The 12,494-nt window shown below is 33.7% G+C and overlaps 2 protein-coding genes across 2 annotated transcripts; both read right to left on the bottom strand.

The window, feature by feature from the left end:
* On the bottom strand, positions 1 to 1,641 carry LOC108488594 (uncharacterized). Its single transcript, XM_017792880.2, has one exon. The coding sequence runs from the start codon at positions 1,083 to 1,085 to the stop codon at positions 183 to 185; it is 903 nt and encodes a 300-aa protein (XP_017648369.1). The 5' UTR covers positions 1,086 to 1,641; the 3' UTR covers positions 1 to 182.
* Positions 1,642 to 4,587: 2,946 nt separating this feature from the next.
* LOC108487478 (54S ribosomal protein L37, mitochondrial-like) lies at positions 4,588 to 7,299 on the bottom strand. Its single transcript, XM_017791831.2, has 2 exons — positions 7,130 to 7,299; positions 4,588 to 5,217 (listed from the first exon to the last, which is right to left on the bottom strand). Exon 2 carries the CDS (start codon positions 5,205 to 5,207, stop codon positions 4,812 to 4,814), a length of 396 nt encoding a protein of 131 aa, XP_017647320.1. The 5' UTR covers positions 5,208 to 5,217; positions 7,130 to 7,299; the 3' UTR covers positions 4,588 to 4,811.
* Between the last annotated feature and the right edge of the window lie 5,195 nt (positions 7,300 to 12,494).

Raw genomic sequence — 12,494 nt, 5'->3', positions numbered from 1 at the left:
TTATTAAAAATTAGAAATCTAAGATCAAATCAAAACTATATATATATATATACATATATGTATCAACATATTAACCCCTATTGCAAATATGTAACCATTGTTCTACACTTTCTTCCACTGGTTATGGGGAAAACAAAGAAACTTAAATTTACCTTCAGAATACAAAGATATCTTCATTATTTCTAGAGTCCCAAGCTGAGAGCAGCGTTGACGTCCAGCCGCCATGCAAATCCGCCGGAGCTCAGCTTCCAAATGTCGCAGGGAACCGTTTTCGAGTAATTCTTACCCTTCCCATCCACGTAACGCAACCGTACGCGGCACGAAAATGCACCGCAGGGAAAGGTGAGCCCGTCTTTCAACACCAACCCCACGGCGGTTGCGGCCCGTTCTTGCTCCCCATCCTGGTCCAAGCCTACCATATTTCTATACGCTTGGTTCACCCAGAAAACCCGGTTCAGCCCATCTGATACAAACCCGGGACACGTGTCCTTCTCGAGATTCTTCATTTTCTCCACGTCCGTACACTTCTCCATCTCCCCATCTTCAATGCAAGTTTCCGTCACGCTCTCCACCATCACCCACGACTCCACCACCGTCATACTCCCCGGGTTGGGTAACCCCATCACCGCCACGTGATCTGACGCGACCATTGTTTTCAACTTCAAGCACAGCGATGGTGGATCTTGAAAACGATAATTGTCACGACCTAAAGCTCGATCCAGATCATCATCATCAACAACATCCCATGATCTTTCAACAACGATTGATTTATTTAGATCAGCTTTCTCCGGCATCAACTGTAGAGTAACGAAACCCTTGTTTCCATCGTTATCTTCTCTAGCTCTATCCAAGATTCGTTTCTTCCTAGTATTATTTTTCTCGCAAACCCTAACGTACTTTCTCTTCTTTCTCTTGCTAGTAACATCCAAGTTCTTGCTATTAAGGATAGACTCACTGGAATCCGAATCTCCGTTCACCGGTTTTGGAGCAATCGGCCTGAATTTGAGCATTATCCGATTGATTATCGTCTTATCGTATACACCCCCGGAGCATTTTACCATGCTCCAATGATTCCCATCCTCCATTTCTCCTTTTTCCAAGAAAAAATAAACACAACAATTCCTCTCTCCCTGTTTTATCTTGAAATTTCCTTTGGGTTTTTTTTTTTTATTTTATCGTTCAGATTTTTTTTTTCTGTTTCTGTTATTTTGTTCTCCTAAGGAGGGTTTACCGGAGAATAATGAAGCGAAAATCATAGCGGCAGCAATCGTGGCCAAGATCCGGGGATACACGTGTCAAGATCTCATAGCTCTACACCTGAAACAATGACGAGGGTTGATTGGCTAAGTGGGTCCCAGTAGAACTGCTTCTGGTTGGCTGAATAAAAGTTTCTATGACTACGTGTCTTAAAAACCGTAAAGCTGGATAACACGCGTCGCTATACCAAGAGATCGCATATATGTTCCCAATTTTTTTTATAGAAATAAATGTTCCCTAAATTCCAAAAAAAAAAAAAAAGAGAGAGAGAAAGAAAGGAAATGTACCCTTTCAAGTGAGATAGCTTTATGGTTTTCGCCTATTGTTAACTTCTCGAGTTATTTGGAAATCTTATGCCGGATTAAGTAAACACGTGGTATTTTTTTATTTGTCACGGAAGAGTAAGTTTTGTTTTACCGTCACATCCAGTTGTCTTGCAATGAAGCGCCTGAATCCAAATGTAGGTTTTTTTTTTTTTTTTCTCAAACAAATTGCAAATTCAAGGCTAAGGTTTTCGAAACCAAACACTATTATATTACTGATTTTTTATTTAAATATCAAAAAATTATAAATTTAATATAAAACATGATCATTCAATTTAGTAGTTGATTTAATCAATTTTTCAATTCAATTTCATCGATCATTTACAAGTTAATCAATTCAATCCTCTCATCAAATTAATATCGATTTTCAATTCGATCACCCAGTCGAGTTCGGTTATAAAAATAATGCATAAAGGTTAGAAAATAAAAATTTGAAAAATCAATCGATATGGTGGTGTTTGGAAAGTTTTAATTGGTTAAAATATGTCATAAATTCTTATATTCTTTATAAATTTAGAATTTATTTTAGTAATTTAATTCTTTTACTTTTCAAATTTTAAAATTTATGTTCAATTATTAATACTGTTAATTTTTGTTAAATTTGTTGATATAACATTTTGAAATAAAATTTTTTTCACTTGATAATAATATAAGTAAAATAATGACATTGTAATAAATTTGACTTTAACAAAATAATTTTAGTAGAACCTGAATTTTAAAATATAAAAAGAAAAGGACATCTTCAAAATAAAAATACATGACTAAATTTTAAATTGATAAACCAACCTGATTTAAACCTTGTTAATAAGTTAATTTTTATTGGCAAATTAATTAGTGTTGATGGCAACTAATTAAGGATGCAGTGAGTTAAGTAAGCAAGATGGTGTAAGCACGCGCGGAGTGGGAGAATGTGGGTAGAGGAGAACATTGTTGAAGTACGGGAATGACGCGTGAATGGTGTGGGAGGAGGATGAATCTTTGGGCATAGATTTATGATGTGACGTGGAAAAAATCCATTGGATGGAAAATAAGGAGTTTGATGGGTCCAGGTGTCCCCTAATTTAGCCGCGTGCGTGCAATGAGAGTGGCTCCCAATATGAATGGAAAAATAAAATCCGCATTTGGGCGTCCGTTGCGTTAGTGAGATCGAGGTTTGCTCAGCTTTGATTGTTTAAATCTAATCTTACTTTATGTAAATTAATATTTATTTGGCTTGGCTACAAAATGTAAATAAGTTGAATTGGAGTAATTAATAAAGAGATTTACATCATCAATTTTGATTAAATATACAATTTAATATTAACTTAGTGTAACTATATAAACGAAATTTAATTAAGGTTTAAATTTATTCGTAAAATTTTAAATTTAATTCAATTGTAACATATTTAAATAAATAAATTATATCAATTTATTTTTATATTTGATAAATATAATTATTTATTTATGTAATATATAAAATTAAAATAATTTTATATAAATAATTGAGTTAATAGTTTATAAACACTAAAAAATCAAATTTTTATATATGAAATTATACAAAGTATAAGGTTATCCAACAATCAAGCTAGAACATTCATTCTTCAATAATTTTGGATCTCAACAAAATGTTAAGTCATAAAACAAACGTGAATGACATAATTAAATTGTTGAAAAGGTGTGTTAAGCTTAAACACAATTTCAACTCTACCTATTTTTAATTTAAAAACATTGATGTTGATTTAAAAAAATTATATTAAAAAATTATAAATTTTTTCAACAAATGATTGATGGTGGACTGGTAAAAGATTTCTATATAAATTTGTTGGTCTTGTATTTGATTCCCAAATAATTTTTAATTATTTTATTTAAAGATTATATAAAAATATAAAAGATGAAAATACTCTTATAATAATATTAATTATCTCAGTAAAGTAAGGATAATTTAATAAATTTTCCAACCAAATTTATTTAAGTAATAATATAAATTATTATTTTTATATAACACAAATTAAATATATAGTATAATAATATAAATATTAAAATCATATTATTCCTACTTCAACTTTTAATAAAAATAATATCAATAGACTTAAACTGGTTTGAATCTATTGATATTATTGTATTTTAAAACTACGTATTAGTTGGAACTGAAATCTTAAACCAGATTCATAGAAAGAAGAAATGAGCTGATATTTTACGTGATTAAAGCTGGATATAAATGAAGCCTATGACAAGTAAAGTTTTCTTCATAGCATCTTGGAAGCTATTGCCTTCAATAATTGATTGACTAAAGAGATATTAAACTCGTGTATTGATTATACTAACAAGTGATTGGAAGAAGTAAAAGTGAACTTTTTCAAATATTTGAAATAAATTTGAGTTTTAGAATAACATTGTTGAAAAGATTTTACCTAAATATTACCTTTGATTCAAATAAGACTAAGCTCAAATCATAAAACAAACCAGAAAATTTACGGTTAGTCAAAATCTGATTTAATTCGAAAAATTCGCTAAAAAATTCAAATTTTGAATTAAATAGTTCGAGTTATTTGAGTTAATCAAGATATTCAAATCAACTCAAATAAAAAAATTAGTTTTTCGGTTTAACTCGAATATGAATTACACAATTCGAGTTATCCGAAAATCCTAATAAGAAAAAATAAAACTAAGTTGCTTTGATAAATGTTTACTTTTTTAAGAAGTCTACATCGTTTTAATAAATATTTACTCATTAAATTAAAATACAAAATCATTATATTGTTTATGTAGTTAAATAATCTAATATTTCACCTACTAGTTAAATAATCGGTCTATATAAATGTAACATTAAGTATAAATAATAGGATTCATTAACTCGATTCGATTTGATTAAAAAAAAATTCAAATTAAGTTCAGTTACTAAAATAAAATTCGTCAACTTAATTAGAAATTTTTTTAACTCGATTCAACTCAACTCGATCAAATGCTCTCCTTGTCAATGAAAATGGCCTTTGTATAAGTTAAAGAAATGGGAAGGATAAATGACAGCTTTATGTTTTGCATGACTTGGTAAGGAGCATTATTGACAAGTACTGTAAAAATTCTTACAAAGTCCAAGTCCGCCATAAGCAGCAACCTGGGTTTGAGAACATCACACCATATATTTCTGTCATTCCATCATGCAACTCAATCAACAAAGAGAACCTATAAGAAAAGATGCATTGTCCTTGACCAACAAAAATCATGCCTCATCATTATTACTTTTTACTACTATTAGTTTTTGGCTTTGATTGAATTGTTTTCTTTTATCCGAGCTCGATTGTCCAACTTGACAAACCGTTTAAGATCTTCATATGGCAGTGTTTCAATGTTTTTCCTCCTTAGCTCGCTCAATGCCGGACGTTTGTCGAGCAGATGCCATAGCCAATCAGGGTACTCAGAATCAGGCATGATCTTCGGATCAGTTCCATCCTTGAGTATATTTGCACCAACCACTGTTGTGGACTTGACTTCTTTGCTGAGTACTGATGCTTTTGGCGCATCGCTGGTTGCCCCTTTAGAGCCCTTCTTGGATTTGCCAGCCGCAGCAGCAAATGTTCGTTGTCCAAAAGCAATTGCCTCCTTGGCAACAATGACACTTCTCCATGATCCACTTCGAGTTAATGCCATGGCTATGTCCCTGTAAAATTTTAGGTCAATCCTCACTAATTGTAGAAACGTCTAAAGAAATATGAAGAAACATTTATTTTTGTATTTAGTTATTTATTTATTGAAGAAAGCAATAATATTTATAGGCACCAAGACTAATATTCACAGAATCTATGTTACTCATTAGAATGTGATCATCAAACATGGGAAATTTTATTTTATTTTTTGCAAGTTTTTTCTCTTATGTATTTAGAGGGTTTTTAGAAGATCATATCCTCATACTCATATCTTTATGTGTGTCAAATAAAGATGTCGTACATGGGTGCTTTAGGAAAAATGAAGAGTCGGATAAACATTGCACAAAACTAGAGATCTATAGCATCGGGAGTCTATAAGATGCTACCTTGGAAACCAAAATTAAGAGTTGCAAACCTATTCCTTTCCCTCCCCAAAACGCCAAAAATCAATAGAGAAATCACTTGATCATAATTATTATACAGAAACCACAGATATGATCCATTTTGCATCATATATAAGGGATTTCAGAAGTAAGAAGTAATGACACTCGATAATTATCAAACCAACTATAATCTAATCTTTTTTCTATCCATGAGGATCCCAAGTATTTGTTTCCTCTCTTTCTTTCTTTCTTTTTTTTTTTTTTTAATCAGGTAATGATTATGGTAAAAAGAAAATTTGAAACCTCTAAACAGTTACTAGAATATGTTCAATTAACTATGTTACTCTGATACTCATATACAACGTTCACACATGATCCTAGTAACAGAGACAACCGTGATGTTAAAAAGGATCCAATTTTTGCACTGAATTCTTCATTTTCCCATACCCAAGTTAAAAACATAGCAGTCACTTTAGACAGACATTCGTACAACTCCAAGACCCCCTAAAGATATGGAAAACGCTTGTAAAGGCCATATAAATAGAAATGTGTTTAATGCATGTACCTGCTTTGAAAAAATAATAGAATCCATGGTAGATACATTGCAGCTGTTCAACATATTGATTTTCAAGCAAAGAAGTTTCTCAAAAAATTTTCCATCCTAAAATCTGAGGGCCAACGCTCACTAATGAAATAAAAAAGACACAAGATGACGGAATTGAAAAGAAAAAAAAAGCGAGGGAAGTCCTTTGGCTTGAGTTTTCCTCAGTAGATAAAGACTAAGAGTACCTGAATATTGTTTTCCTATCACACATGCTGAAGAAGATAAAAACGATATGCAGAAATGATAACCATGAAATTTCTACTTCATCATAGTCAAAATATTCAATAAACATGAAAATCTTCCACGCATCTATACTCCATCCTATCCTATCGTAGCTCATTCATGGTATGAAAATGCCCAAGATAACACTATAGCGTCCTATGTTATTCCGTCTCTTCATTTTCTTGAACTACCCCACGTATGTTAAGACATGAATACGGTAATATAACCTTCCTAGGACACTGTACATACAAGACAAACTAGAAAAAAGTTGAACATACCCATATTGAGCATACATCTGTATCCTAAACTAACACCTAAGTTCGAGTAACATAGATATTACATCTATGATACAAGTTCAGTCAAGCAAAGTTGCTTCTATTGGCAAGAACAAAGTTCAATCAAGCAAGTTGATTCTACTGGCATCAAATAATGCAAATTTTTTGACACATAGATAAAGCAGTTTGCAAGCTTCAAATTAAAAATATGCAGTTGAACATCTAAACTAAATTATACGAAGTTTACAAAAAATAACTCAAACAAGAATTCATTCCACAGAATATCCAAACAATCGGTTAGCATTTAAAAAAAAAAAAAGCTTCTTTTTTTTAATCAATGGAAGAAAATGGTAAAGGAAAATTCAGTTCTTAATTGTGTTTCAGCTGTTTATAAGTAACCAAACGGTGCAATATTACAGAAAATTAAGTTAAAAGAAGTTACCTTTTTTTAAAAAGCTCCTAAAAATTTCAATTCTTGCGCCTCCCTTTCCGGATTCAGATTTAGGGATTTAGGGTTTATGAGACAAAAGGAGCTGAGGGAGATTCCAGTGGAAAGACGAAGAAAAGGAGTTTCTTTTGACCGGACCAGAGTACTACTTTGGGCTTGTTTCGGCTGACGTTTAATATGACGATAGCCCAGTTTTCATGGACCTATAGTCCAAGACAATAACGGACCGTTGAAATGTTGGGCGTGATTAGCCCGTAACACGTTTTATTATTTAAAAAAGGATTAATATAAAAATTGCCCCCTAAACTATATCCCTTTTTCCATAGTGGTACTTAAACATTTTTTGAGTCAAAACTGGTACCTAAGCTAAGTTTCTTTTTTCCAACGTTAGTATCTCTGTTAGTCAACTACAGTCAATAATGCAGCACTTGGCAAAAATGCCACATAAGCAATACCATATCATTATTTATGTCAAATAATTTCAAAAATTAAAATAAAATAAAAAAACCTGAAATAAAAATTAGAAAAATATATATTTTCCTTCCTTCCACCCGAGTCCCTCTCCCCTCCGAAGAGCGGTGATGGGTGGAAGGAAAATATTTTTTAGTTATATATTGATTATTTATTTAAAATATATATATTTCTAATTCTTAATTTAGGTTTTCTATTTTTTTTATTTTTTTGAATTATTTGACATAAATAACGATGTGGTATTGCTTATGTGGCATTTTTACCATATGTTGCTTGGTGATTGGGTTCATGGGTTTGGTTATAAGTAATGATGGCTTTCGACTTTCTGTTTCTTTTTTTATTGTCATTTCGACTTTCTGATATGTTAAAAAAATAGAAAAGGTAGGAAAATAGAGGGAGAAGTAGAAGAGAATGAAATAAAAAAGAAAATTTTAAAGATAATAAAAGAATAAATTAAATTGCTCAAAACGAAAAATTATAGAGACTAATTGTATAATTTAACCTAAAATTTTTGTTTGAAATGATGATTTAACGTGCCACGTTAACTTACCATAACACTGCTAATGACAATTAACGACTCAATTATTAAAATGTTACATCACGATAACGTAAGTGACTAAAACGTAACATTTCAAACATAAGTGACCAAAATGTAACCTGAGGTAAACAACAGTGACAATAACTGACCCTTATTATTATTTATTAGTTAATTACTCAAATTCTACGAGTAAATGTTAGAATTAAGTGACCCAAATTCTTATTTAAATAAAATACGATGGAAAATAAAATAAAAGTAAAATCCATATAGAACTAGACTTCTTTTATTTTATTTTAGAATAAGGTTTTAAACCTTATTAAACTCCATCTATTTTATATTGATTAGGATAAGGTGTTTCAATCCTACTAGAATATGGCTTTGCAAGCCTATAAATAGACATAGTCTATTCCTCTTGTATTTGAAAAAAATTTTTCGACATAGTGAATTTTCTTCTCTCTCGCCTGTGGTTTTTTTCCGAAAGGGTTTCCACGTAAAATTTATCTGTTCTTTATTTTTATTTATTTTATTCTATTTTATTTTTCACAAATTGGTATCGAGCTTAGGGTTATTCATCTCGATCACGGTAATGGCGTCTTTGAAGTATGAAATTCATTGTTGGATCGCAACACCGATTTGCGTTGTGGCAAATTAAGATGCAAGCGCTTCTTGCAGATGGATCTAGAGGATGCCTCGCTAGGATAGATAAGATGCCTTCGACATTAACAGATGAAGAGAAGAAGCGTAAGGATCGAAAGGCATTAACACAATTACATCGCATTTGTCCAACGAAATTTTGCAGGATGTGATGAAAGAGAAAACCGCCATTGCATTATGGAAGAGGCTAGAACAAATATGTATGTCGAAAACTCTAACAAGCAAGTTGCATATGAAGCAGCGTCTTTATGCTCATCGTTTGGAGGAAGGTGCGTCAGACACGAACACTTAATGGTGTTTAAAGAAATTCTCTCAAACTTGGAGGCCATGGAGGTTCAAGATGATAAGGAAGATCTAGGGTTGATTCTACTTTGTTCGTTGCCCGTCTTATTCAACCTTTAGAGACACGATTTTATATAGCCGCGAGTCTCTCACAGTTGATGAGGTTTATGATTCTTTAACCTCGTATGATAAGATGAAGTATCTTGTGGTTAAACCCAACTCTCGTGGAGAGGGTCTCATTGTTCGTGGGAGACAAGACCGGAATGTTGATGATGATCGTGGTAGAACACAGAACGGAATCCTCGTGGTAAATCTAAGGGTAGATCGAAATCTTCAAACAGAGGTAAAACTTGCAACTTCGCAAGAAGAAAGGGCACATTAAATCTGAAGTGCTATAAGCTACAAAATAAGATTAAAAGGAGGTGCGAATCAAAAGGGAAAACAATGAAAAATTCGGTGAAGTGATGTTGTAGAAGACTACAACGATGGTGAACTTCTAGTTGCTTCATCAATGATTCTAAAGTGGCGAGGAGTGGATACTTGATTCAGTCGCACCTTCCACATGAGTCCCAATCGGGATTGGTTTACAACTTATGAAACAAGATTCAAGGTGTTGTTTTGATGGGAAATAATGCTTCATGTAAAATCGCAGTGTTGGAACAATTAAAGTTAAGATGTTTGATGGAGTTGTCGAACACTTAGTGACGTGCGGCATGTTCCGAATTGAAAAGAAATTTAATTTCGTTGAGTACTCTTGATTCAAAAGGGCATGATACACAATGAAAGTGGGGTTTTAAAGATTTCAAAGGGTCCCTTGTTGTGATGAAAGGGCAAAGAAAGATTGCCAAGTTATATGTTTTCTGTGGTTCTATCATTATTGGTGATGCAATTGCCGCTTCCTCTTCCTTGTCGATGATGATATTACTAAACTTTGGCATATGCGCCTAGGGCATATGAGTGAGAATGGCATGGCGAATTAAGCAAAGAGGACTTCTTAATGGGCAAGGAATTTGCAAACCGAATTTCGTGAGCACTTGTGTTTTGGGAAGCAAAGAGAGTTCGATTCACTAGAGGAATCCATAACACGAAGGAAACGTTGGAGTATATCCATTCGATCGTGGGGGCCGCCCAGAGTGCCTTCGAGAGGTGGAGCTAATTATATGCTAACCTTTATTGATGATTTTTCCGAAAAGTTTGGGCGTTCTTCCAAGCGTAAAAGCGATGTGTTTTCCACATTTAAGTCTTGGAAAATTATGATTGAAAACAGACGGAAAACAGATAAAATACCTCCGCATGCATAATGGCTTAGAGTTCGCTCGATGAGTTTAATAGATTGTGCAAGTCGAAGGATCATGAGACACTTGACGATTCGTCATACTCCACAAACAAAAGCGGCGTTGCGAACGAATGAACAGAACGATCATGGAGAAGGTTCGATGTATGTTGTCAAATGCCAACTTACCAAGTCATTTTGGGCGTACGACCTCTCATCGCATGTTTTTGATCAACCGATCTCCATCCGCTGCCATTGAGAAAAAGACTCCACAAGAGGTATGGTCCGTAATCCCGCTAATTATTCGATTTAAAGATTTTTGGGTGTCCTGCGTATGCTCATGTTGATAATGGAAAATTGGAACCGAGATCCATTAAATGCGTTTTCTTGGTTATAAAGTGGTGTAAAAGGCTATAAGTTATGGTGTCCCGAAAATAGAAAAGTTGTGATTAGCAGAGATGTTGTTTTTGATGAAACCGCTATGCTACCTAACTTATCTCTTAAAGACTCTTCCAATAAAGAAAACCAAAAGCGGTGGAGCATCGATTAATCTGTAATCAACTCCTCAAGCCAAGACAAAATTGAGAATAGAGTTGCTTCTTCACCGCAATACTCTATCGCCAAAAACAGGACAAGAAGAGAAATTAAACCTCCAAAGAAGTATGCCGAGGTTGATCTAGTTGCTTATGCTTTAAATGTGGTGAAGATATAGATGCGAATCAAGAGCCATTTAATTATTCCGAGGCGATTAGTCTGTGAAGACTCGAAAAGTGGATGTTTGCTATGCAAGAAGAGATGGAATCACTCACACAAAACAGAACATGGGATCTTGTAAAACTTCCTAAAGGTAAAAAGGTCATTCGTTGTAAATGGGTGTTTAAAAAGAAAGAAGGGACTCTGGAGTTGAAGAACCGGATATAAAGCAAGGCTTGTTGCAAAGGGTTACTGATCAAATTCCGAGTGGACTTCACAGATGTGTTCTCTCCGGTTGTTAAGCATAGTTCGATTCGAGCTTTGCTTGGTATTGTTGCCATGCATGATTTGGAGCTTGAGCGTTAGATGTAAAACGCATTTTTGCATGGAGAACTTGAGGAAGATATTTACATGCAACAACGAGGGTTTTATAGTCTCGTAAAAAGAGGACTATGTTTGCTTGAAAAAGTCCCTTTACGGTTTGAAACAGATCACCAAGACAATGGTACAAGAGGTTTGATTCCTTTATGACTTCTCATGATTTCAAAAGAAGTAGTTTTGACAGTTGTGTCTACTTTAAGAAAAACGGTGATGGTTCTTTTGTGTATCTACTTCTTTATGTTGATGACATGTTGATAGCAAGAAAAGATAAAAGAGAGATAAGAAAGGTTAAAGCCCAACTAAGTGAAGAATTTGAGATGAAAGATTTAGGACCAGCAAAGAAGATACTTGGTATGGAGATTCTCGAGATAGAAAAGCAAGTAAATTGTACCTAAGTCGGAAGGGGTACATTGAGAAAGTTCTTTGGAGTTCAATATGCAGAGTGCTAAGCTTCGTTAGTACTCCTTTAGCACCCATTTCGGACTTTCATCGGCCTTATCTCCTCAATCGATAATGAGATTGAGTACATGTCACATGTTCCATACTCTAGTGCAAGAGGATCTCTCATGTATGCTATGGTTTGTTCACGTCCGATTTATCATATGCGGTCAAGGCAGCTTAGCGATACATGGCGAATCTCGGTAAAGAACACCGGAAAGCGATTCAGTGGATTTTAAGATACTTACGAGGCACTACTAATGTTTGCTTACAGTTTGGAAGAACTAAAGATGGAGTTATAGGGTATGTTGATGCTGATTTTCTTGGAGACCTTGATAGAAGAAGATCTCTCACAGTTACATCTTTACAATCGGAGGTTGTGCAATTAGTTGGAAAGCCACTTTGCAAACTACGACCGCTTTGTCTACCAACGGGTGAGTACATGGCGATTATGAGGCTTGTAAAGAAGCTATTTGGTTGAAGGGACTATTTAGTGAACTCAATGAAGACCTTCAAATCAAGACAAGATTTTGTGATAGTCGAGTGCCATCTTTCTTACAAAAGATCAAATGTTTCATGAGAGAACAAAACACATTGATATTCGGTATCATTTTGTTCGTGATATTATT

This window comes from Gossypium arboreum, chromosome 10 (genome assembly GCF_025698485.1).
Source record: "Gossypium arboreum isolate Shixiya-1 chromosome 10, ASM2569848v2, whole genome shotgun sequence".
Classification (NCBI taxonomy): Eukaryota; Viridiplantae; Streptophyta; class Magnoliopsida; order Malvales; family Malvaceae; genus Gossypium; species Gossypium arboreum.
Note: the sequence above shows the minus strand (reverse complement) of the source record. Positions and strands in the feature narration are given on the sequence as shown.